The 26,799-nt window shown below is 46.5% G+C and overlaps 1 protein-coding gene across 1 annotated transcript in view; it reads left to right on the top strand.

The window, feature by feature from the left end:
• Window positions 1–1,530: 1,530 nt before the first annotated feature.
• Window positions 1,531–26,799, top strand: part of LOC107522382 (cingulin-like protein 1) — a gene marked incomplete at its 5' end in the record, with an annotated part of 48,263 nt that continues 22,994 nt past the window's right edge. The window contains 6 exons of the mRNA XM_060184391.1: window positions 1,531–1,678; window positions 5,956–6,061; window positions 12,451–12,552; window positions 14,295–14,443; window positions 16,538–16,673; window positions 17,814–18,026. Coding sequence (XP_060040374.1) covers window positions 1,531–1,678; window positions 5,956–6,061; window positions 12,451–12,552; window positions 14,295–14,443; window positions 16,538–16,673; window positions 17,814–18,026 — 854 coding nt within the window. The remainder of the gene's footprint in view (window positions 1,679–5,955; window positions 6,062–12,450; window positions 12,553–14,294; window positions 14,444–16,537; window positions 16,674–17,813; window positions 18,027–26,799) is intronic.

Genomic DNA, 26,799 nt, shown 5'->3' with positions numbered 1-26,799 from the left:
GGATGGCACACCTGGTTGAGCACACATGTTACAATGCACAAGGACCCGGGTTCAAGCCTCCAGTTCCTACCTGCAGGAGGAAAGCTTTATAAGTGGTGAAACAGTGCTGCAGAGGTCTCTCGGCCTATCTCCCTCTCTATCTCCCCCTTCCTCTCCATTTCTGGCTGTGTCTAGCAAATAAGTAAAGATAAGGGGCCAGGTGGCGGCGCACCTGGTGAAACACTCACATTACAAGGCTCAGGGACTCGAGTTCAAGCCCCTGGTCCCCACCTGCAGAGGAAAAGCTTCACAAGTGGTGAGGCAGGGCTGCAGGTGTCTCTCTGTCTCTTTCTCTCTCTATCTCTCCCTCCCCTCTCAATTCCTCTCTGTCTCTATCCAATAATAAATAAATAAATAAATAATTTAAAAAAGAATTAAAAAATAAAAAGAAAGAAAGAGAATAAAAAATTTTAAAAACTACAAAGAAAATCCACCAAGATATTATTAAAAAGAGAGGGAGAGACACACATGCAAACACTGTTTCTCGCCCCTGAAGCTTTCCTGTGGCAGGTAGGGCTGCGGCTTGCACGTGGTTGTGTCTGCACTTGGCCCGCCACCACCCGACCCTGCGGTGCGATTTTTTAATTTTTAGTTTTACTAGTGAGGCAAAGAAGCAGATGCAACGCCCTCGACTGAGCTCAAGACTCCTGGCTACAAGCCCAGAGCACTTAGTAACCACTGTGCCACCTGGGCAGATTTTTTTTTTTTTAAGTCCCCTCTACAGATTAGGTACTAATTTGACTTTTTGGTTTTTTTTCTTTTCACCAGAGCACTGCTCAGCTCTGGCTTATGGGGGTTGGGGGGACATGAAGCAGGTTGAATTGGCGATCTTTTGTATAACCACTATGCTATCTCCCTGCCCTTAATAGGACTTTTAAAAAATAAGATTTTATTGATTGATTGATTTGAGAAAGAGGGGAGAGAACCAGAGTATTGCTCTGACACATGTGATGCCAGGAATCAAACTCATGACCATCTTCTTCCCAGACACACCTGCGTGACTTTCTAAGTGAACTAAGTTACTGCAGGAGTCTTTTTTTATTTTATTTTATTTATTTTCCCTTTTGTTGCCCTTGTTGTTTTTTATTGTTGTTGTAGTTCTTGATGTCATCATTGTTAGATTACTGGGTTAGGCTCTGGTGTGAGAAATTAGGTTAGTCTTCATTTAGGTTCAGCCTTAAAGAGATGGCATTTCCCAAAGTGCTGTTTTTAGCGTTTTTATTGGTGACAATAAAAATAGTAATGATGGTAATGCTGTTGAGGAAGCTGGTCAGCACCAGACAGTGTTATAGGCCCCATGTCAACAGGCTTGGGAAGTTAGGGGCCATTAGCCAGTTTATAGGTGACAAAATAAGGTGAGCAGGGCTTAAGTCACTTGCTCAAAGGTTCCTGGTATGACCAGATAGAAGAGTCACTTGTAATAAGGCCCCTGAGTCTGTACTCCTGGGGCGGGTGGGAGAGAGGAGAGGTGATAGCAAGCTTCTAGCTCAGGGCTTTGCCTTCTTCTGGGAACTTGTGGTCTAATAACAAGTCTTGTGTTCCAGGCCACGCCGGATCTGTTAAAGGGCCAGCAAGGGCTCACGCAGCAAACCAACGAGGAGACGGCCAAGCAGATACTTTTCAATTACCTCAAGGATGGGTTAGTGATTGTTGAAGGAGCAGAGCTCTGTCACCACTGGTTGGATTCTTATACTCTTCTGAGACCCCTGTTGTGTTCTCCCTTCTTACATTTAATGACCAGTGTTTCCTTCCTTCCTTCCTTCCTTCCTTCCTTCCTTCCTCCCTCCCTCCCTCCCTCCCTCCCTCCCTCCCTTACTTCTTTCTACAAGAGCATTCACTGCTCAGCTCTGGCTGAAGGTATTGCCTAGGATTGAACCTGCAACATTGGAGCCTCAAGCATGAACTTTTTTTTTCTTTTTTGCATAACCATTATGCTGTTGGTTTGGCAGAAAAGTCATGATGCATTTTGACATAGAAAAATATGTTAGTGGGGGTCGCCTGGTGGCACAGTGGGTTAAGCGCAGGTGGCGCAAAGCGCAGGGACCAGCGTAAGGATCCCGGTTCGAGCCCCCGGCTCCCCACCTGCAGGGGAGTCGCTTCCCAGGCGGTGAAGCAGGTCTGCAGGTGTCTATCTTTCTCTCCCCCTCTCTGTCTTCCCCTCCTCTCTCTGTTTCTCTCTGTCCTATCCAACAACGAACAACATCAACAATGGCAATAATAATAACCACAACGAGGCTACAACAACAAGGGCAACAAAAAGGGGGAAAAAATGGCCTCCAGGAGCGGTGGATTCATGGTGCAGGCACTGAGCCCAGCAATAACCCTGGAGGGAAAAAAAAAAAGGAAGAAAAATATGTTAGTGACTTTCCCAACAAACCAATCTCCCTAGGCCAGTGATTACTGTTTTCACAACAGATCTTACGTCTTGGGTGGTAGGAGGACATCATATGTGCAGCAATGTTTGATGGCTATATTTTTTAAAAAATCAGGGGGCCAGGTGGTGGCGCACCTGGTTGAGCGTGCATATTACAATGCACAAGGACCCAGGTTTGAGCCCCCAGTCCCCACCTGCAGGGGGAAAGCTTTGCAAGTGGTGAAGCAGGGCTGTAGGTGTCTCTCTGTCTCTCTCCCTCTCTATCTCCCCCTACCGTCTCTATTTCTGACTGCCTCTACCCAATAAATAAAGTTAATAATTTTTTTTAAAAAAATGAGCCCTTTTCTTTAAAAGCACTTTCAAAGAATGCCTAGAGTCTCCCCTGCCCCCCTCCCCCGCATACTCAAGCTTCTCTCACTCCAAGTCACACATAAAAACACCTTCTTGCCTCCCCCACAGTTGACATTGGCCAGAAGCCCCTGTTTCCATGATTTTTTTTTGAGTGAGTCATTTATAAGCCTTGCTTTCCACATGCTTATCTTAGGGGTGGGTTCCAGCAGGCTAGTCTTTCTTTGTTGCTCAGATAGTTAATTGGGTTGGAATTAGAGGCCAGGAATGTGGAGTTTCTGTTTCAATTCTCTCATCAGATATGATGAAGGAAAAGAGCTTTGCAGTCTGACAGGACTGAAAGTTACTTGGCAAAATCCTCACCGATACTGAAATCCTTCAAGGTTCTCTACTGTGTCTTACAGTGACTTGCTAGGAATATGTTGTTTTTGTTCCATGTTATAAGGATGCTTCGGGGACGGAAAGAAGTCACCCAAGAGATGCTTCTAAGAAGAAGTTAACAGTTGCTGTCCTTGTGAAGAATCTCACCATGTTAAGATTAAGATAGCAGAACTTTTGAGTCCCCCCTCCTTCTTTTGATTAGTGATTTAACAGAGTTGTATAAAATTGTAAGATTTCAGGAGTATAAGTTCTGTTCCCTTTCACCCCCAGCCACTATAGTTCTCACAAAGTCCAAGAGATGGTTTTGTTATTTAATTAATTTATTTTGCAAGTTTATTTGTTTTGGCCGTCTACATTCCACACGTGAAGGAAACTATCCAGTAGTGGGCCTTCACATCTTTACTGATTTCACATAACAGCATCACTTCCAGGTCTGTCCATTTCAAAGAACTTTTGATTTATTTATTTGTTTATTTATTTTTGAGCTCTTACATTTATTTCTCAGACTTTAGTAACTCTTCTCTCAGACTTTTAGCTGTCATTTCATTTTTTTTCATGTCCATGCAAGAGAAGAATAGTCATGATTTTACCCAGTCCTGCCCCTTCTGGGCTCATGCTTTCTTTCTTTTTAAATTTTCTTTAAAATATTTATTTATTTCCTTTTGTTGCCCTTGTTGTTTTATTGTTGTGGTTATTCATGTCGTCGTTATTGGATAGGACAGAGAAATGGAGAGAGGAGAGGAAGACACAGAGGAGGAGAGAAAGACAGACACCTGCAGACCTGCTTCACCGTCTGTGAAGCGACTCTCCTGCAGGTGGGGAGCCGGGGGCTCGAACCGGGATCCTCTTGCCAGTTTTTGCGCTTTGCACTACCTGCGCTTAACCCGCTGCGCTACCGCCCGACTCCCTCTTTTTAAATTTTTTACTAGCGATTTCATATTTATTTACAAAGTTATAAAGGTATATTTATTTACAAAGGTATAATTCCACAACTTTCCCACCACCAGAGTTCTGTGTCCATTTCCTCCATTGGAGACTCCATCAGTTCTTCCAAGAACTAATGTCTGTGGATACAGACTGACTTATTTCTGTAACTGTCATTCTATATCTGTATATCTTTGCCCATTTTTCCCCTATGGCCCTGAATTCTTTTCTAAGTCACACCTGCTACTTCTGAGTGTCCCCCTCCACTTTTTTTTTTTCTCTCTCCAGGTCCTGGTGGAATTGGAATTCAGAACTCTCTGGTTATTTTCCCCTAACATTTACCCCTCTGCAAGTATAGACCAAAATTCCATGCAGAGGGTGGGGGTTCTGGCTTCTGTACTTGCTTCTCTGCTGGACATGGGTGTTAGCAGGTCAATCCATAGCCCCAGCCTGTTTCTATCTTTCCCTAACGGAAAGATAGAAGCTCTGGAGAGGTGAGGTCATCTGCCCGGGGAAGAACTTTTGATTTTAAAAACTCTTTCTCTAAATTCCTTTGGCTTTTGGGCTCAAGGCTTATTGATATTGGTGAGAACTCATTTTAAATATAGATATATTTTTTTCTTTTTTCAAATTCTAGATATGTGATAGAAAGCCTGGTAGGAGCTGAAAAACCTTATCTGATCATTGTCTGAAAAATCTAGACACAGTGTTGATAATACTGTGTTGATAATTTTGACATAGGAGGTTTAGTCATTTATATTTTTATGTGTATTTTGTAGAACTGGGTTCTCACACATGTAATTCCACTATTCCCAGACACTTTATCATCTCCCAGTTGTTATGTGGGTTTGAACCTGGGCTTCGTAAATGATAAGGCATGTGCTCTACCTGGTATGCTTTCTGTCAGGCACGGGGAATGTAAATTTCCTAAAACCTAGGCTAAATTAAGGTCACTGTAGATCATTCTTATTCTCTGATTTAAAAGTAAAACATGGGGGGGGGGGATAAGAGACACTTCTTGTGGACTGAGTATAAGTCATTTGAATCAAACAATTAATTTCTCAATATTTAACTGACTTTTTCTCCAAGCTTATTTAGAATGTGGTTATGTCTTTTTCATGTATTTGCTAATGAGAACCACGGCACCAAACTAACTGGTAAATAAAAGTATAAGATAGACCAGAGCACCGCTTAGCTTTGGTTTATGGTGGTGCTGGGGATTAGATCTGGGACCTCAGAGGCTCAGGCTACATAACCATTGCATTATACTCCCAGCCCTTATTATTATTGATTTTATATATATATATATATATATCTGTGTGTGTGTGTGTGTTATCACTGTGGCTTCACCAGCCTGGACTGACTTTTTCAGAGAGAGAGAGAGAGAAAGGGAGAGACCGACCACAGTATTGAAGCTTCCCCTAGGTCTTGGGGTCCTGATCCAAACCTGGGTCCTGTACATTGCAAAGCAGCATTCAGTCCAAGTGAGCTGTTTTGCCAGTTAATTGATTATCACCTTAATCAACTCATGCCTCTTGGAGTGGCAAACAGTGGATGATCTCCCTTACACAGAGGAACTAGGAGACAGGGTGAGAGCTGAGTGGCTTGTGGCCTAGCAGCAGAAGTGGAGACTGGGTGGTGGTGGGGGGAGGCTGGAAAAGTTGGGGATTTAATGCCCTGTGGTGGGCTGACACAGGGGAGGCGTGCTGACCCTGTCTTAGGGAGTTGTGCCCCTGTGAGACCAGCCGTCCTGTAGACCAGCACTCCCCCGGCAGAGCGCTAGAAGGGCAGAGGCTGACCTCTTTAGTGTGCTTCATGCAGGGCCCGCTGCGTGTCCCTCACAGCCTGGAGCATTTTCTGAGACTCATTTGTTCCTTTCTCTCTCCCAGGAGCACCGACAATGATGATGCTACTAAAAGGAAAGTCAACCTGGTCTTCGAGAAAATCCAGACCTTGAAGTCTCGGGCAGCAGGCAACACACAAGGAAATAACCAGGTAGTGGAAATTTCTGTGTTTTGGGATGAAATGAGGCAAGTGTTCAAAATGCCGTTGCAGGGAATGGAGGCGGGTGAAGCCGCCTGGCACTGGTAGAAGGGAGAGGTTGCTGTGGAGTGTTGCCAGATTCGTTTCTCTTACCTGCCTGTTGTTGGGAGAGGTCATCCATTGGTGTTTATGCTCAGATTGTTACCGTGAGGCCCAGACTAGGGGTGTCCAGCCCAAACTGAGGAAGTTAGGGAAGGCCTTCTGGAGTCAGAGATACTAGTGATGTCTAAAAACAGATCTGGGGCTTCTGCAGGAGGAGCAGGGTATTCTAGGTGGAGAAAACCACACAAGCAGCCATAAAGTTCAAGTTAGCATCCGCCTGTCGCCTGTAGGCAACTAAGGCCAGGCTGTGGGAAGGAAGCACTGTGTGGGGAAATTTTCTGCCTATCATAGTGGACTGTGAACAGGAGCCAATAGAGGGGACACCTCTCCTGAGGATATACCCTAAGGAACCAAACACACCCATCCAAAAAGATCTGTGTACACCTCTGTTCATAGCCAAAACCTAGAAGCCACCCAGGTGTCCACACAGATGAGTGGCTGAGTTAAGTTGTGGTATATATACACAATGGAATACTACTCAGCTGTTAAAAATGATAACTTCACCTTCTTCACTTCATCTTGAATGGAGCTTGAAGGGATCATGTTAAGAGATATTTAGCCAGAAAAAAAAAAAAGATAGATATGGGATGATCTCACTTCACTCATGGACAGAAACTGAGAAATAAGAACAGAAGTAAAACAAAGCAGAACTTGGACGGGCTTGGAGCATGGCACCAAGGTAAAGGCTTCAGGGGGGGTAGGATCGGGAAGGACTTTCAGGTCCTGGTGTGGGATCGTGGAGAAGGACCTAGGTGGGGAGGGGGGTTGATTGAAGTGTTTTGCAGAAAACTGAGAAATTTTGCAAATGTACCAACAACTGTATTTACTATTTACTATAAACCATAATTCCCCACCCCCCCAGAAAAAAAATCTTAACCAGAGATATGTTCCAGTAGATACCACGTCTGTCATTATTCACTGTCTTTTCACTCTGGAGATGCGACACGTAAAAGAAAAAGTAAATTGCAAAATTCATCTTTTTACTACTTCCACAGAGACCAGAAGCAAGGGATAAAGATCTGGGAGGTTTTGTGGAGCTGGGGCTTTGTTTGTGCCTCCTTGCAACAGATGGTTCCTTAGCAGACAGAAATTTTTACACTACTGTACTGGAATATGTTACATGCAGTAAATCACACAGATCTTACATGTATGGCTTGCTGAGTTTTTTGCCGGGCTAGCGTGAGGGTGTTTCTTCCCGGGCGTGTGCTCTCTGGGTTGGAGAGAACTCAACTGGAGCCAACCTGGGCTGCTGCTGACTCAGCGACGCGGGAGAGAGACCAGGAACTCGTGGCGGAGCGGGAACGCAATGCGTCTTTATTGATCAGAGACCACGCTTTTATATATTTAGAACAGGAAGTGGCAAGTCGGAAAAGGAAATGGCTAGGAAAATGGATGGAGAAAAGGACAGAACGGGAAGGTAGAAAGCTTCCATAGCAGCTGTCGCGAAGGTTTTAACCGGTGGGATTAATTAATACCCTGCAGGCAGGGCGGGTCTCAGGCAAAACAATGATTATGTAAATAGACCATAGTATTTCACCTGGGTAAACTCATGCGAACACCACCCAGATTAGAATACTTTCCTTTGGGGGGAGTCGGGCGGTAGCACAGCGGGTTAAGCGCACATGGCACAAAGCACAAGGACTGGCATAAGGATCTTGGTTCGAGCCCCCGGCTCCCCACCTGCAGGGGAGTCGCTTCCCAGGCGGTGAAGCAGGTCTGCAGGTGTCTGTCTTTCTCTCCCCCTCTCTGTCTTCCCTTCCTCTCTCCATTTCTCTCTGTCCTATCCAACAACGATGACATCAACAACAACAATAATAACTACAACAAGAAAACAAGGACAAGAAAAAGGAAAATAAATGAATATTAAAAATAATTAAGAATACTTTACTTCATCATAGAAAATTTCTTTGTGATTTCCTCAATTTATTATACCCCCTAAAGGTAATCATGCTCTAACTTCTATTTGGATTTTTAATTTTTTTCTCCAGCACCATTTGTGAAGAGACCTCCTTTACCCTATTGAATACTTCTGGTCTCTCTGTCATATATTAGGTGGTTATATGTGTGTGTGTGGGGGGGGCTCATTCTGGGCTCTCATTTCTGCTCCATGGATCCAAGTATCCATTTTTATTCCAGTACCATACTGCTTTGATTACTACTGCTTTGTATTATAAACTAAAGTTGGGGGGCATGTTACCTTCATATTTTTCCTTTTTTCTCAGAAGTGCTTTGACTGTGTGTGTGTGTGTGTGTGTGTGTGTGTGTGTGTGTCTCCACACACACTTTGGACAAGTTGTTGTTTGCTGGAGAAATCCCACTGGGATCTTGATAGGAATTGCACTGAAATTGTAGATGGCTTTTGGTAGAAGGGCTGTTTTAATAATGTTTTTTCTTCCAATCCAGAAACAAGGAATGTTCTTCCCTTTCTGTGTGTCCTTCTCTATTTCTTTTAACAATGTCCAAAGATGAACAAGTAGGTCATCTTTTCCTGCTTTTTTGTATATCTACAATATTGTGTGTGCGTGTGTGTGTGTGTGTATGCACACACACTAGATATTTTGGACACGTGTTAGATGCTCTGTGCCATGTCAGCCTCCTCTGGGTGATGCCAAGTTGTGTTCTGCCAGTTCAGCTTCTTGGACATCATCATAGTTGCTCTGTAAGCTGGGATTTCTGGGACACTGTCAGCGTTGATCTAGTTAAGGCTCTGCCTTTGCTCTTGTGGCTTGACCCTTCTATCTTGCGTTGGCTGCCATGGAATATAAGGGTGTCCACCAGGATTTGTCTGTTTTCCCTGATTTGAGAGTCTGAGCTCCCTGGCACTGTGGTGCCCCTGCAGTTTCTGTCTGATCATAGGTCTCTGAGTATCTCATCTCTGCCTCTTAGAGTTTTGCCCTACTCACATTTGCCGTACTCACAGCTTCAAGAGCATCGGGGGGGGGGGGGGGGGCATTTAATGCAGGTGTTTGGAGCTGTCTCCTTGGAGTTCCCCCTTCACCAGAAACATTAACCCTGGAAACCCTGCTTTATTAGCCTCTGTCTGCTGGAGAGAGCATAGAGACTATACAGAATGAGCTCCATGCCTGAGGCTCTGAGATTCCATCTCCAGCGCAACCATAAGCCAGCGCTAAGCAATGCTATGACTAAACACATCATCAAAAAGAACACATACCAACATCCCATCTCAATTCACCTTTCTTTCTTTTTTTAAATATTTATTTATTCCCTTTCGTTGCCCTTATTGCTTTATTGTTGTAGTTATTATTGTTGTCGTCGTTGTTGGATAGGACAGAGAGAAATGGAGAGAGGAGGGGGAGACAGAGAGGGGGAGAGAAAGACAGACACCTGCAGACCTGCTTCACTGCCTGTAAAGCAACTCTCTGCAGGTGGGGAGCCGGGGGCTCGATCCGGGATCCTTAGGCGGGTCCTTGTGCTTTGCGCCACGTGCACTGAACCAGCTGCGCTACCGCCCGACTCCCTCCTTTCTTTTACCAGTGAATTGCCACTCTCTGGCCCTCCCTTCCTTAAATGAATACTCACCTTTTAAAAACACCTGTTTGGGAGCCGGGCTGTAGCGCAGTGGGTTAAGCGCAGGCGACGCAAAGCACAAGGACCGGCGTAAGGATCCCGGTTCGAGCCCCCGGCTCCCCACCTGCAGGGGAGTCGCTTCCCAGGAGGTGAAGCAGGTCTGCAGGTGTCTGTCTTTCTCTCCCCCTCTCTGTCTCCCCCTCCTCTCTCCATTTCTCTGTCCTATCCAACAACACTGACATCAATAACAATAATAAACACAACAATAAAACAACAAAGGCAACAAAAGGGAAAATAAATAAATAAATATTTTAAAAACCCACCTGTTTACTGATTAATATGAGCAAGTGAAGACCAAAACACCCCTCTTAACTCATGCAGTGCCAGGGCACTGCACCTCCTGCCTGTAAGTCCAACAATCTAGCCACGGCACCACCTCCTGGGCTGCTAAGCTTTTTTTAAGAACAGGTTTTGGTTCACAGCAGAATGCGTGTAGAGCTTAAAACCCCCACCTATCACCAACCCCTCACGTGCACATCTTACACCGCGTTTGACTTCTTGAACGTGGTGTGTGCGCATATACACACCAACTGATAAAACCTGTATTGACACATAACTAATGTCTGCTGGGCACATTGAGAGTCGCCCTTGTCATTGTGCGTCTGTCCGATGACGTGCGGCAGCCATTACAGTATATCCCTTCTGCTTCTTCCTTCCTCCCTTACCGTCCCGCACCGCTGGCAGCTGGCCTTGGTGTCTGCACAAGGAATCCACTGCTCCTGGCGGCTCTCCCTCTTCCATTACTGTTGCTGCTGCTGCTGTTGTTGTTGGACGGGACAGAGAGAAACTGAGAGAGGAGGGGAAGACAGAGAGGGGGAGAGAAAGATAGACACCTGCAGACCTGCTTCACCGCCTGGGAAGCGACTCCCCTGCAGGTGGGGAGCCGGGGGCTCGAACCGGGATCCTTGCGCCAGTCCTTGTGCTTCTTGCTATAGTGCGCTTAATCTGGTGCGCTACGGCCCGACTCCCACTCTCTTGCTCTCTTTATTAATGAGAGAGAGAGATCCGGAGCATCATTCTGGCCCATGCCCCAGGAATCGAACTCAGGAACTCACATTTGACAGTCCGACACTTTATCCACTGTGCTACCTCTTCAGCTGCAAGCACTGGTTTCTTCATTGCCGTTTTCAGAACGTTGTAAGATTGAAACCACACAGCAGGTAATTTTTTTTTTCACTTGGTGATATGTATTTGCATTTCTTCCATTTGTTTTCATGGCTTCAGAGTTCACTTTTTTTTTTTAAGTGCCAAAGGGTAGTTTACTGTCTGAATGCACCACAGTTTAAGTTCCCAGTTAACCAAGTGAAGGTCACCTTGCCTGTGTCCACATTTTTATAGTTACTTACTGTAAACATCCGTGTCTGTGTTTTTGAGTAGACTTAAGCTTTCAATCCATTTGGGCAAATGCCAAAGAGAATGCTTTCCAGATTGTATGGCAAAAGCCTGTTTAATTTGGTAAGGACTGCTCAGCTGGCTTCCGGAGTGGCTGTTTCATTTGGCATTCCTACCTGTGAAGTGTGAGCGATTCTTTGGCTTCTTGACTAGCATTTGATGTTATCACCGGTCCCCTCCCCCCCCCCCCCACCTCACCCCCATCACTCTGTAACAGCATAATGGGGCCTCATTGTTGTTTTAATTTTCAATTCCTGATAACTTTGAGTTTTGTGAAAACATTAAGTTACTTACTATGGGGGTGAGGAGAGAGAACCAGAGCATCACTCTAGCACATGTGACGCTCTGGATCGAACTTGGGATCTCATGTTTGAGAGTCCAATGCTTTATCCACTGTACTGCCTTCCAAGCTGCTGTTTGAACTTTTAAATATTTGCTGTTCTCTGGTTTGGAAATGAAGCTGGTACGATGCCCGAGAATGATCTGTGTGCTTCTTCTTTTCAGAAGGATTGTCCTGTTTGGATCTGTATTTCAGTGCCTGCAGAACTTTGTCCTATCTACAGTGGCTTTCATGGTTTCACTGAGAGGGTAGATCAGATAGCAACTACTCTAACCTGACTGCAACTAGGATTGTAACAATTAGAACTTTACTGAGTTGAGACAAATTTGGAGTTCTGTAGATAGATTCCTGCCATGCAGAAAGATTCAGGCTCCTCACACAGCTATTCTCAAATTCCTCCTAAGAAGCAGAGGCAAAATCGATAGGTGTTGACATTGGGATCAAGAAGAATGGATATGCCTTTTCTTAATTGACTGACAGTTAATTGATTGTTCTATTCATTTGGGGGGGGGGTTTGGGGGGGCAGGGAAACAGGTGGTCCCTGTGTGCTGGAATTAATAATTCATGAAGATTTCTACTCAATCTAAATTTAATGTTAATATCTTGTAATATTTAATAGAACTTGTAGAAAACTTCCAACCTGTATGCCCCTTGTTGCAAGATTGAGTCACCTGGGGCTGGTGGTGAGGTAGCAGCTGAAGTCACTTCTGGGCCTGTGATCTAGGAAGTGACATTCACTGGGGTCGTGGAGTGGGAGTGACAGCGGCAGTGTACCTGACAAACTCACCCTGTGACGTCAGACAAGGCTCCATGTCAGGGTTCAAATTAGCATTGATTTAAACATGTTGCGTGCGGCAAGAGACCTTTGAGAAATCCACCTTGAGCAGTTATTCTGGGCTCTCTTTACAATTCGTCACAGGCCTCCCATTCTCCATCGGAAGTGAAGGCTCTGCTGGAACAGAAAACCAAGCTGGCCGCAGAAGTAGCTGACCTGCAGAGACAGCTTCAGTTGGAGACCACGGTATCTGATTCCTTGTTACGTTTGCCGTTTCTGTCTTTGTTTTAAAAAATATTTGAGGCATAGTGCAATGTCCCAAATGAAGTGAAACTCAATTTTTCCCCCAAGAAAAACATTCCTCTCATTACCAAGTCAGTTGTTAATACATTTTTTTTTTCCCTCCAGGGTTATTGCTGGGCTCGGTGCCTGCACCACGAATCCACCACTCCTGGAGGCCATTTTTCCCCCTTTTGTTGCCCTTGTTGTTGTAGCCTCATTGTGGTTATTATTATTGCCCTTGTTGACGCTATTCGTTGTTGGATAGGACAGAGAGAAATGGAGAGAGGAGGGGAAGACAGAGAAGGGGAGAGAAAGACAGACACCTGCAGACCTGCTCCACCGCCTGTGAAGCGACCCCCCTGCAGGTGGGGAGCCGGGGGCTCGAACCGGGATTCTTACACCGGTCCTTGCGCTTTGCGCCACATGCGCTCAACCCGCTGTGCCACCGCCCGACCCCCCATTTTTTCTTTTTCTTAATTTGTTTTTTAAAAAATGCTTTTCAATTTTTTTTTTACTTTATTTTATAGGCCAGAGGGAAAGTGAGAGGAAAAGGGGGGAATAAGGAGGGACAGAGAGGAAGCTTTCCCCCTGCAGGTGGGGACCAGGGGCTTTGTGCATTTTAACATGTGCACTTAACCAGGTCTACCCTGCCTGCTCCCCATGAGTGAATTCTTATATATTCAGTTCCTGCTGTTCAAAGAACTTTCGGGGGACATTATCATATTTGTTAATGATAGGAGGGAGAATAAGAACATCACTGTGCAACCCTGGGGATCAAACTTGGGGCCTCGTGCCTGAGAGTCCGAGGCCTTATGCACTGTGCCACCTCCCAGGATGCAAAAGAACTCGATTTTTTTTAAGTAACTGAGGCTTAGAGAGTCTGCTTGGACAGAGTGAAGGAACTGTTGCTGGACAGAGGCAGACCAGTAGAAAACTGAGTGTATATCAGCAGTCTGAACTCAGGAGTGGAAATGGCAGGCTGGGGCTTAGCTGTGCTTATTTCTTCTTTCAGAAATATTACAGTTGATTGAATTCTAGTTACAAGTTTTATTTTTATTTATTGTTATTTTTTAAATTTTCATTTTAACCAGAGCACTGTTCAGCTCTAGCTAAAGGTAGAACTGAACTTGGGGCATCAAGACCCTCTGACATGAAAGTTTTTTGCATCACCACTATGCTGTCTCCCTAGCAGCTGACTATCCAGTTTGATTCAGCTGTTTGAGAATAGAATAGAAATGCAGGGAGGCGGGTTAAGCGCAGGTGGTGCAAAGCGCAAGGACCGGTGGAAGGATCCCGGTTCGAGCCCCCGGCTCCCCACCTGCAGGGGAGTCGCTTCACAGGCGGTGAAGCAGATCTGCAGGTGTCTATCTTTCTCTCCCCCTCTCTGTCTTCCCCTCTTCCCTCCATTTCTCTCTGTCCTGTCTAACAAAATTGACACCAATAATAACAATAATAATAACTACAACAATAAAACCAGGGCAACAAAAGGGAATAAATAACTATTAAAATAATAATATTAATAAAGAAATGCAAAGACAAGGGCAGCAAAAGGGAATAAATAACTATTAAAGTAATAATAATAATATTATTCTTATTAATACAAAAATGCAAAGACTTGGAGTCCGTGGGTCTGGAGCTTGGTGTCTGAGGGAGGGCTGCCTCCGTGTACGGTAAAGCTGTTCTGACACTCCACCTGTTCCCGCCAGAACCAGCAGAACATCCGGGAGGAGCGAGACCGGCTGAAGGCCGACCTGGAAGCGCTGCAGAGCCTGCATGACCGGCAGGCGGAGGAGAACTCGGCCATGCGGCGGCGGCTGCAGGAGGGCGAGGACGGGCTCCGCAGGAACCTGGAGGAGTGAGTTGCGGGCGCTCGGGGCCTCTGGCCCTTGCTGCGCTCTTGCTGGGAACGCAGACCGGACCTTTCTACCCATCAGATCTGCCTGGTCTTCCAGAAACTCTGAGGCTCGCTCGCCCGTCTTGTCTCGGATCCTTCAGAGTCGTGGACTCGGTCTCGGTGGGCCTGGTTCACTCGGACTGTGCACTGCCTTGCCGCATGCAAAGGTCCCCACCCAGCCCCGTCGCCTTGGAGGGAGCTTCGGGGCTGTGCTTTCTCTCACTCCCCGCTCTCTCCCTCTCTCTCTCTCCATCTGGAAAATGTCAGTCCAGGGTGGTGAAGCCACAAAGTGATAGAGAAGGAAGGAAGGAAGGAAGTAGTAACATTGTGAAACTGGCTACACTGGTAGACTAGAAGGCTGAGAGGTTAATAATTTTTTTTTTTTTTTAATCTTTTTGTTGTTGTTGTTCCAGCTACCAGAATTATCACCTGGGGTTGGTACTGGCACTATGAACCCACTGCTCTTGGTGGCCATTATTTCCTTTTCTCTCTCTCTCTGTCTTAATTATTATTATTGGATAGGACAGAAAGAAATTGAGAGGGGAGGGGGTGATAGAGATGCAGAGAGAAAGATAGACACCTGCAGACCTACTTTACCACTCGTGAAGTGTCCCCACTGTAGGTGGGGAGCTGGGCTTGAACCTAGGTCCTTGTACATGGTAACGTGTGCACTTTGCCACTGCCCAGCCCCTGAGAGCTTAATCATTTTAAATTTCCTTAGACACTGTAAAGGAGGCCTCACACAGTTGTACCTCATGGAATGGATATTAAGAAGTGTACGTGGGGGGCCTCGTGGTGATGCACCTGGTTGAGCGCGCGTGTTACAGCGCTCAAGGACCCAGGTTTGAGCCTCCGGTCCCCACCTGCAGGGGGGAAGCTTTGTGAGTGGTAAAGCAGGGCTGCAGGTGTCTCTCTGTCTCTCCCTCTGTATCACCCCTTCCCTCTCAATTTCTGGCTGTCTCTATCCAATAAATAAATAAATAAAGATAATAAAATTTTAAAAAGAAGAAGTGTAGGTGAAGCTGGGCGATGCCGCACATGGTAGAAAGCACATGGTATCAGGTGCAAGAGCCTGAGTTCAAGCCCCCAGTCCCCACCTGGGGGGAAAAGCTTCATGAGTGCTGAAGCAGGGCTGCAGGGTTTCTCCTCTCTCCTTCTCTACCTCCCCCTCCCCTCTCAATTTCCCTCTCTCTATAAAAAAGAAGAAAAAAGTGGTCCAGGAGGTGGCGCAGTGGATAAAGCATCAGACTCTCAGGCATGAGGTCCTGAGTTCAATCCCCCACAGCACATGTGCCAGAGTGACGTCTGGTTCTTTCTCTCCTCCTTCCTCATTAATAAATAAATAAAATCTTTAAAAAAATAAAATAAAGGGGGGGGAGATAGCATAATGGTTATGCAAACAGACTCTCATGCCTGAGGCTCTTAAGTCCCAGGTTCAATCCCCCGCACCACCATAAGCCAGAGCTGAGCAGTGCTCTGGTGTTTCTGTATCTCTCTCTCTCTCTCTCTGCATTTCTCTCAAAAATAAAATAAATAAAATTTAAAATAAAATAAAAAAGAAGAAAAAAATAGTTTAGTTGGGAAGCAGGGAATACTGATTAAACCGTGAAGTCTAGGCCACAGCCCTGAAACGCACAGGGTGTAAGGCTTCTGTGAGTTCCCCGCCTACAAATTTCTTTATAACCAGAGAACTGCTCAGCTCTGGCTTATGTTGGTGCTAGAGATTGAACCCAGGACTTTGTAGCCTCTGGGATGGAAGTCTTTGTAAAACCACTGCGCTGTCTCCCTAGACCAAGCCTTCTTCTACCCGGTCTACACTCTACTACCCACCAACGGCGCCTCCCATGGGAGAAAACATCGCTGCGCTGCTGTGGCCTCTTGGTCGGAAGCCTCACTTGTTTCACGGTGGGCAGATGAGGCTGCAGACAGGAGTTCTTTCTGAATTCAGGCTCTGTCCTTGGTGCCAGGTGGCTCTGGGGCTTCTGGTGGTTCCGTTTTCCATCTGGATGGACGGGAGCAGGGCTGCAGAGACTCTGATGCCCCATATCCCTGCAGGCTGTTCCAGGTGAAGATGGAGCGGGAGCAGCACCAGACAGAGATCCGGGACCTGCAGGACCAGCTCTCGGAAATGCACGACGAGCTGGACAGTGCCAAGCGGTCTGAGGACAGCGAGAAGGGGGCTCTGATCGAGGTGAGGGGACTAGAGCCGGGCTGTCAGCAAAGCCTCGGACCTGCGAGGGTGGATACAATGTGCCAGGAGAATACAGAACCATAGTCTGTGTTTCTGTTACTATTATTAGTAGTCCTAGTAGCATTTTGTTACTGGGGTTTCACTGCTCTGAGTGTGTATTTTTACATAGCAAGCCAGAGACAGAGGTAATGGTGGCAGGGCTCAAACCCTGTAGAGCACATGTTACTATGTGCCTGGACCTGGGTTCAAGCCCCTGATTTCTGTCTGTGATGGGCTTGGGGAGGAGGGTGAGCTTCATGAGTGGTGGAGCTATCTTGCAGGTGTCTCTCCTTCTCTAATTTCTCTCTGTTTCTCACAAAAGAGAGACAGAAAGAAAAAAAGCTAGGGAGATAGCATAGTAATTGTGCAAGACTTTCATGCCTGAGGCTTGAGGTCCCAGGTTCAATTCCCAGCACCACCATAATCCAGAGCTGAGCAGTACTCTGCACTCCTATCACTGTCTCAGAGAAATAAAAAAATATATATGGCTGCTGGGAACCATACACTCATACAGACCCTGAGCTCCAGTGATAACCCTGGCGGCAGAAAGAGAGGGTGAGCCCACTGCACAGGAAATCAAATGAAGACGTCGTCTCAGTAAGACAAAACTGGATTGTTCCCTTTTTCTCTCTCACATTAAATCCAACCGCAAAAACTGACCCTCAGGGGCCAGGTGTCTCCCCCCTCTGTCTTCCCCTCCTCTCTCCATTTCTCTCTGTCCTATCCAACAACAGATGACATCAACAACAACAATTACCACAACAAGGCTACAACAACAAGGGCAACAAAATGGGGGGGGGGAGGCCTCCAGGAGCAGTGGATTCATGGTGCAGGCACTGAGCCCCAGCAATAACCCTGGAGGCAAGAAAGAAAGAAAGAAAGAAAGAAAGAAAGAAAGAAAGAAAGAAAGAAAGAAAGAAAGGGACCCTCAGGGAGAGCACGAGACTCTGGAGGGTGAGGGCAGAGAGGGCTCCAGTGACGGGAGTAAGGGAGGGAAGAAGCAGACCTGTGTGGTGACTGCTCCCCGGGCAGGGTGGGTCCAGGGCCTTCACAGAGGCGGCCGCCCCCTCAGTGCCTGTGCGCCCATGTCCTCCCTTTCAGGAGCTCTTGCAGGCCAAACAGGAACTTCGAGATCTGCTCATCGCCAGAGAGGAGCTGGAAGAGCTTCTGAGGAGGCGGGAGCGGGAGCTGATTGCGCTGAAGGGGGCCCTGAAGGAAGAGGTGTCCAGCCACGACCAGGAGATGGACAGACTGAAGGAGCAGTACGATGCAGAGCTGCAGGCCCTTCGGGAGAGTGTGGACGAGGCCACCAAGGTGAGGCCTGGGCCGGGCACAGATGGCACTGCCAATTCTCTTCCTTCCTCTTGGTTTCAGAGTGAAAATCCCTTTCACGGGATCAGGGAAATAGAGCATGTTAACAGAGAATGAGTCAAGTAGTTGGGCTCTTAAGCTTTGAAAGTCAACACACTTAGAAACTGTTATGGGGGAGTCGGGCGGTAGCGCAGCGGGTGAAGCACAGGTGGCACAAAGCACAAGGACCGGCGTAAGGATCCCAGTTCGAACCCCGGCTCCCCACCTACAGGGGAGTCGCTTCACAGGCGGTGAGGCAGGTCTGCAGGTGTCTGTCTTTCTCTCCCCCTCTCCGTCTTCCCCTCCTCTCTCCATTTCTCTCTGTCCTATCTAACAATGACGACATCAATAACAACAATAATAATAACTACAACAATAAAAACAAGGGCAACAAAAAAAGGGAATAAATAAATATTTTAAAAGAAAGAAACTGTTATGGGCAGTAGTGAGAGTGAGGTTTAGAGACCCACAGGGGACTCTTGCAGAGGCCGAGGGCACCAAGTGGCGTTGGGACAAGAGTACAAACAAGGCTGGCAAAATAGCTCCCTGGGATAGCACACTGCTTTGCCATGTGCACAGCCCAGGTTCAAGCCAAGACTCTGCTGCATTGAAGGAAGTTTCAGTGCTTTGGTTTCTCTCTCTCTCTGTCTCTCTCTCTCTCTGCCTCTGCCTCTGCCTCAAAACAAAAACAAAAACTGCTGACAGGACCAGGGTTCTGGAATCTTCCCCTGTCCCCTCCCTAAGCCTGTCACCTGTTGCGACCTGGTAGAAGACATCTTGGATTCTCTTCTCGGCATAAGGGTTAATGGGCTGATTGCCCAGACTCTTATGAGATGATTTTTCTCTTAATTGAAATCTTGGGTCTGGCAACTAGATTCCAAATGATGTGGCAGTCTTTTGGCACAGACTTCACATTGGGCATTGAAGGGGAGAGGAGCGGTGTTGTGGAGGGGTGGTGTGAAAACTCTTTATGCCCTCTTTAGGAAACGGGGTGGTGGTGGTGGCGGTGCTGGGGAGACAGCATAATGATTATGCAAAAAGTCTTTCACGCCTAAGGCTCTGAGGTCCCAGGTTCAATCCCCAGCACCACCATAGGCCAGAACTTAGCAGTGCTCAGGTAAAATAATAATTACAACTAGAAAATTTTTAAAAGACTTTTTAAAAAATGGAAAAGAGGAGGTTTAAAGTCCATGTACTCCAGAACTGATAACCTGTAGGATAAAGATGGTGGAGAGAGAGCTGTCAGTGCTGTGTGTGTCCTCTCTACCAAGTGCAGTGGCTGTTCAGAGCCTGTCAGCCCCTCTCCCCTAAACTTGGGAGCGATTCACTGGTTTTCAGTGATGGCAGGGTAATTTCAAATGACGTGACAGGAATGGTGGGTCTGTCTGATATCACAACACAAAGTCTGGGAACTAGCCTGAGGTTTTATAACGGGAGCGGAGCGGTTTGTTTTGTTTGCTAAACGAGTTGCCGATTTGCTCCCACCGCCACCCCCACGTTCATCTATGTAAAGATTTGGTTTGCTTTGAGGGAGAAAGGCAAAGTGATGCTGTTCTCATGGCTTTGAGATGATGCTTCCTTCTTTTTTTGCATTTCCTTTCCTTCCTGGGTACCAGCATGCTGTCTTTGCCACTGGCCTATGAGGGGTTGCTTCACGGGGCGTGTGCCCATGGCTAAGCTGACTGTGTATTCTCTGAAGGGTAACTGAGGTTTCTGTCTCTCTGCTTGTACGTATGTCTAGGGCTTCTTCTGCTGCAGATATTTTTCTTGTTTTTTTTTTTTTTAAGATTTATTTATGAGATAGAACCAGAGCATCACTCTGGCACATACAATGCCTGGGATTGACCCCAGGACCTCATGTTTGAGAATCTGATACTTTATCCACTGTGTCCCCTCCTGGGCCCCTGTCAGAGAGATTATAAGTGGGGGGGAGGAGATGTGATGATGAAGAGGGTGTTTCTGCTGGAGGGAATGGAGACAATCTATGGAGACCCAGACTTACATTTGGGCACTTCTGAAAGCCAGTGTTGTATGTTAGTTGATGGCATTTCTGTTGCGCCGATTCAAGGAGGATTACACTGACTTGAACCCAAGACGTGCCCCTGATAGAGAATGCAGACTAGGTTGGGGGAGACAGCATAATGGCTATACAAATAGATGTTCATTTGTGAGGCTCTTGGAGGTTCCCGGTTCAATCCCTCATATCACCATAAGCCAGAGCTGAGCATTCTCTGTTTGAAAAAAAAGCAATAGGAAGGAAGCTCAAAAAAAAAAAAAAAAAAACAACCAAAGGGCTTCACTTTCTTCTAATGAGGGTCTGCCAGCTACCTCTCCCTAAAAGTACATAGCATCAGCCTCCACTGAAATAACTTACTCGGATTCTGTTACCCCAGACTGAAATTCAAAGTCATTAGCATGGGGATGAGAGACAGCATAGTGGTTATGCAAAGAATAAAAAGAAGAAAAAAAAAAAACTTCCATGCCTGAGACTTCACGGTACCAAGTTATTTATTTTCCTTCTTTCCTTCTCCCCCTCCCTCCCTCCCTTCTCTCCCTCCTCCCTTCTCTCCCTCCTTCCTTCTCTCCCTCCTTCCTTGCCTTCTTTACTTCTCTCTTCCTCTCTTTCTCTTATCACCAGGGCTTCACTGCTCTGTATTGCTTTTTTTTTTTTCCAGATTGAAAGAGAGGAGAGAGAAAACAATACCAAAGTTTCCTCCATTGCGTTGGGAACTGGGTGGAACCTGGGTCACACACATGGCAAGGCAGATGCGCCAGCTGGGTGGCACAGTAGATAAAGCATGACATCCTGAGTTCAGTTCCCAGCAACACATGTCCCAGAGTGATGCTCTGGTTTCCCCTCTCCCTCTCTCTCTCTCTCTCTCTCTCTCTCATAAATATATCTTTAGAAAAAACAAAGACTACCCTCAAATGTGAAGGCCTCCCTTGTGAAGCATAATGTAAGCGTTTAATCGGGTGCACTACCACCTGCCCCCCCCCCAGTCTCTGTTTCCAACAATGATGTGAAAGAGCATAAACACATGTTTTAGGGGTGATAAAAGTGCCATTGTTTCTAGCAGCCTTTATCTTTTAAAATAAACACAGTGAAGTATTTCTGGGTAAAATGACAGACTATCTGAAACTTGCTAGAAAATGAACTACTTGGGGATGGGAAAGTATGTGGGAAAGGAAGTGAGGTTAGCCCCGAGCTGTAAGTGCTGAAGCATGGGTGATGGGTACAGAAAAGTCAGTTATAGGATTCTCTCTGGACAGGGAGGGGCTGGTCTCAGTGGTAGTGCGGCAGACCAGCATGTCTGTGAACCCAGAGGGCCCAGGATTAATCCCCGGCACCATCATAATGCCAGAACTGAGCAGTGCTCTGGTTTAAATAATAAATCCATTTATTCATTAATGATAGAGCAGGATGTAGAGAGAGAAGCAGAGGTTCATTTTGGCACATGCTATGCTAGGGGCTGAACTTGGGACCTCATGCTTGAAAGTCCAATGCTTTATCCACCTCTGCACCACTTCCTAGCCCATGGTGTGTGTGTGTGTGTGTGCGCGCGCGCGCGCGCGCGTGTGTGTGTGTGTGTGTGTGTGTGTGTGCGTGTGTGTATGGTAAAGAACAGCACAAAAAGAGGTAAGACATAAAAGATAAGACAAATGTTGCAGACATCTGTCATGGGGAGATGAGAAATTATACATACCCATATGCCAGTAATTGTACTGTAAACCATTAACCTCCCAAATAAAATGATTACAAACAAAAGAATGCTAGGAAAAAGAAAACACAGAAGGAAGATGGGGACAAGGACATGAAAATATGTGAGCACCATCATGCTAAGGCAGAGAGCGTTCTTTGTTCCGTTTGTGTTTGCCTCGAGGGTTATTGCTTGGGGTTGGTGCCTGCCGACTCCGCCATTCCCATGTGGTGACCGCCAGCTCAAACCCAGGTCCTCACACAGGTCAGTTTGTTGTTGTGTTGTCTTTTCTTTTCTCTCTCTATCTGAATGAAAAAATGGTCCTGGAATGGTGAAATCACACATACACCATGCCATGACTCAGAGAGAGAGAGAGAGAGAGAAAGTGCATGCATTGGGAAAGGGATGTATATTTTGTCCTGATTAGGCATATAGTTTAGAAATTGCCAAAGGTTATTTCTTTTGTGTGTGTGTGTTTTAATTTTTTATTTAAGAAAGGATTAATTAACAAAACCATAGGGTAGGAGGGGTACAACTCCACACAATTCCCACCACCCGATCTCCATATCCCACCCCCTCCCCTGATAGCTTTCCTATTCTCTATCCCTCTGGGAGTATGGACCCAGGGTCGTTGTGGGTTGCAGAAGGTAGAAGGTCTGTAATTGCTTCCCCGCTGAACATGGGTGTTGACTGGTCGGTCCATACTCCCAGTCTGCCTCTCTCTTTCCCTAGTAGGGTGGGTCTCTGGGGAAGCGGAGATGCCAAAGGTAATTTCTATATGTTCTTCTGTATGTACATTGAGAGAGAGAGAGAGGCGCCTGCAGCACTCTTCCACTGTTTATGAAGCTTCCCTCCTGCAGGTGGGACCAGGAACATGAACTTTACTCAGACATTGTGATGTGTATGCTCTTCTACAGGACTGAACTTGAAGCCTCATGCTTGTAAGGCTAGAATTCGACCACTGAGCCACACCTCTCAGGCCGCACAAATCATTTTCTTTTATCAGTGTCTGCACGTGTTTTACCAGTACTGGTCTCTGAGGATTCGAAGACAGGCAAACCATGGTCTCTTAGTGTGAAGATCTTGTGCAGTCTTCGGGGGAACGTACAGGCAGATGAAACAGTGGCCAGGTCACAGGCAATGTGGCTGAAGTACACGCAGGCTCGCAGGGCAGGAAGAGGCTTTGTGTGGCAGGATTCAGGAAAGAAATGGGCCTGTTGTGATTTGACAGTCCGCCTGTCTCGAACGTGCCAGCTTCTCAACTAGAAAGGAGGAAGGCGCTCCCCTTCCCCGGCCTCCGCCTAGAGCTTCTGGGTGTGTCTTGTCTGTCTGACACAGGTTTGGAGCCCCTTGGGAGGAAGGAGAGAAGCGCCTTGGTATTTCCCACATGTGGTGAGGAATGCCTGAGAAGTGGGCTCTAGGTTAGTCCCGGATTCTGATATCAGAAATAACGCTGCAGTAAATACTGAAATGCACATATATTTTCTTCTCTTTTCTTTTTTGTCCTCTTTTTAATTTTTTTCGTTTATTTATTCCCTTTTATTGCCCTTGTTGTTTTATTGTTATAGTATTATTGTTGTTGTTATTGATGTCATCGTTGTTGAATAAGACAGAGAGAAATGGAAAGAGGGGGGAAGACAGAGAGGGGGAGAGAAAGAAAGACACATGCAGACTTGCTTCACCGTCTGTGAAGTGACTCCCCTGCAGGTGGGGAGCTGGGGGCTCGAACCAGGATCCTTACGCTGGTCCTTGCACTTGGTACCACCTGCGCTTAACTGCTGTGCTACTGCCCGACTCCCTTTTCTGTTCTTTTTTTAAGATAGAGACAGACAGGGTTACATACATTGTGAAGCAGCGTACTATCCAAGTGATCTATTTCATTGGTCCAGTAAGTTTTTTAAAGATTCATTCATTCATTCATTCATTCATTCATTCACTCACTCATTCATTCAGGAGAGAAAGAGAATCAGAGCATCACTCTGGTACATACAATGCTGGGGACTGAACTCAAGACCTCGTGCTCAAGAGTCCAATGCTTTATCCACTGCAGTACCTCCTGACTCTCATTTATCTTTTTGAATTAATGTCTTGCTCCTCTTTGACTAGATAGCTGAGTGTGGAATTTGTTGGGTCATGTGGCAGGCTCAGCAATCTAGGATTTTCTGGAACCTCACTGACAGCAGTAGTTAGCAGACTTCGGCTTACACTAGCAGACAGACAAAGCCACCAGACCACACACACAACAAGAAAAGGCAGCTTCAACAGTGAGCTAGACCAGATGGGTTTAATCATTATTTATAAGACACACCACACCCGGAGAAGAAGCTGGGGTCCATTCTGGCCCATTTCTATCTAAAATTGCAATAACAACAACAATGGCCCCCTGGGAGTGGGGGAATTGAGCAGGTACAAAAGACTGGCAGTAAAAGTAATAATAATGATGATGATGCTAAATTTTAAAAAATCAGGCCAATTGTTGGTGTGTGGGCTAAGGGGTAAATCGGAATAGAAATTCTTGGAGTTGTAGGTGTCCTCTGAGCAGCTCAGACACAGCTTCAGGACTCATGAACTCTGAGTCATCGCACATTCGGGGTCTGGAAACGTGTGTGGGGACACGTCAGAGCAGCTGGAATGGAAACTCCTGCCCCCGCTATCACCGAGGACCCACCTTACTGAGTGGTTTTCAGAAGAGACAGAATCAAAGGCAAAGCGTTCTTCCCACAGGGGTCGTGGCAGCCCCTTGACAGGAAAGAATGAGATGACTGTTGTTTTGTCAGTGGTGAGGAGAAGCTGGTTGGGGAAGGGCACAGGAGGGAGGCCTGCTCCTTCCAGAAATCCCGGCATTGCGCCTGGGCATTGGTCTCGGGGCTGACAGACTTGAGGAGAATGTGGCCAACCTACAACTTTGTTCTTTCAGCACTCGCCTTCTTACCGTTCCACTTACTAAGCGTCTGCACATGTTCCCCAAGTGTGTGGTCCAGAGAGAGGTACCACCAGTGTCTGCACTGAAGGAAACTCTGAGTTCACTTACAGTCAGGGGGAAAAAGGACTGGGTGTGCTTCTGAGCTAGGCTGGCACAAATCTGGAGCTAAAACCACTAAAACCAAGCGAGTCTACGGTACTGGGAAGAAGTGACGTTCCAAGTGGGCCTGACAGTTTGTGGACAGACAGGTTGTGGGGCGTGGGGGGAGTGAAGCCTTTGTCTTGTCCACCCCTGAGTGGGCCAGGAGTCTGGAAGCATCTGTCCCATGGCAGGGGGAGTGCTGGCAGTGGACAGCCCTGGAGAGATTCCATGCTGCAATTTTTGCTAGAAAACACTGAGCTCTCCCTCACTTGGGAGCAAAAGCCAAGGCATTCATCACCTTAGAAAGCAGGCAGTGGGGGTCCTCTAAGGGTTTCTTGAGGGAAAGTATTTTAAGCTCATTGGTGAATCAACATGACCCTGAACTTGAGCCTGGCCTGTGCCAGTCAAAGCAGCCGTGTTGCTTGAATCTCTTTTTCTTTTACTTTTATCTTTCTCTCTTTTTTGTTGTGTTGTTGTTATTTTATTTTATTATTTATTTTGTTGCCCTTGTTTTTATTGTTGTGGTTATTATTGATGTCATTGTTGCTGAATAGGACAGAGAGAAATGGAGAGAGGAAGGGAAGACAGAGAGGGGGAGAGAAAGACAGACACCTGCAGGCCTGCTTCATTACCTGTGAAGCGACTCCCCTGCACGTGGGGAGCCGGGGGCTTGGTCCTTGCGCTTTGCACCAACTGCACTTAACCTGCTGCGCAACTGCCTGACTCCCTATTTATTTTATTTTTAAAGATTTTATTTAGTTATTCATGAAGAAGATAGGCAGAGAGAAAGAAAGAACCAGATATCACTCTGGTACAGGTGCTGCTGGGGACTTAACTCAGGACTTCATGCTTGAGAGTTCAATATGTTATCCACTGAGCCACCTCCCAGATCACCTTATTTTTTGATTGATTGATTTTTTTACCAGTCTTGCTCAGCTCTGGTTTATGGTGATGTGTGGGAATTGACCTGGAGCTTTGGAGCCGCAGGCAGGAGAGTCTCTTTGCATAACCATTATACTGTCTACCCCCTGCATCTTTTTTGCTTTTCAAACAAATTGTTTATTAATTTATGTTTTGGCCACCAGGGTTACCACTGGGGCTCAGTACCTGCATGACAAATCTACCACTCCCAGGAACCTTGTTTTCCTCCCTTTTAAATTTCTTTTCCCATCCTTCCTTCCTTCCTTCCTTCCTTCCTTCCTTCCTTCCTTCCTTCCTTCCTTCCTCCCTCCCTTCCTTCCTTCCTTCCTTCCTTCCTTCCTTCCCATCCCCTCCCCTGACAGCTTTCCTATTCTTTATCCCTCTGGGAGTATGGACCCAAGGTCACTTTGGGATGCAGAAGGTGGAAGGTCTGGCTTCTGTAACTGCTTCCCCGCTGAACATGGGCATTGACAGGTGGATCCATACTCCCAATCTGCCTCTCTCTTTCCCTAGTGGGGCAGGGCTCTGGGGAAGCAGGGCTCCAGGGCACATGGGTGGGGTTGTCTGTTCAGGGAAGTCTGGTTGGCATCATGGTAGCACCTGGAACCTGGTGGCTGAAAAGAGAGTTAACATACAAAGCCAAACAAATTGTTGATCAATTATGAACTTAAAGGCTAGAATAGTGCAGATGAAGAGTTGGGGGGGGGGTCCTCCATTTTGTAGATAGCTAGTAGGCATATTTTAGTGATATTCCAAAGGGCCTGTGGCTATACTAGTTTTTGTTTTTTTCCCCCTGAGCCTGAAATCTCATATGCAGGTGGATCCAAGTTATTGTCTGGGGAGATGATGTCATGGCTGGGAAAAGGACCAGAAAGCTGGATCAGGGAAGAGAATAGTTCTCAAATATGGGAAAGGTGTATAAATATTGTTGACTGTAAACCCCATCGATTTGATGTGATCTGGGGCCCATATTCAGCTTAGGAGCCTGTGTGACCTCTGCATCCCTGTAGATCTGAGCTCACACTTTGTGGTCATGAGTAGGAACATTCCAAGC

Source organism: Erinaceus europaeus, unplaced genomic scaffold, assembly GCF_950295315.1.
Source record: "Erinaceus europaeus unplaced genomic scaffold, mEriEur2.1 scaffold_896, whole genome shotgun sequence".
Taxonomy (NCBI): domain Eukaryota; kingdom Metazoa; phylum Chordata; class Mammalia; order Eulipotyphla; family Erinaceidae; genus Erinaceus; species Erinaceus europaeus.
Note: the sequence above shows the minus strand (reverse complement) of the source record. Positions and strands in the feature narration are given on the sequence as shown.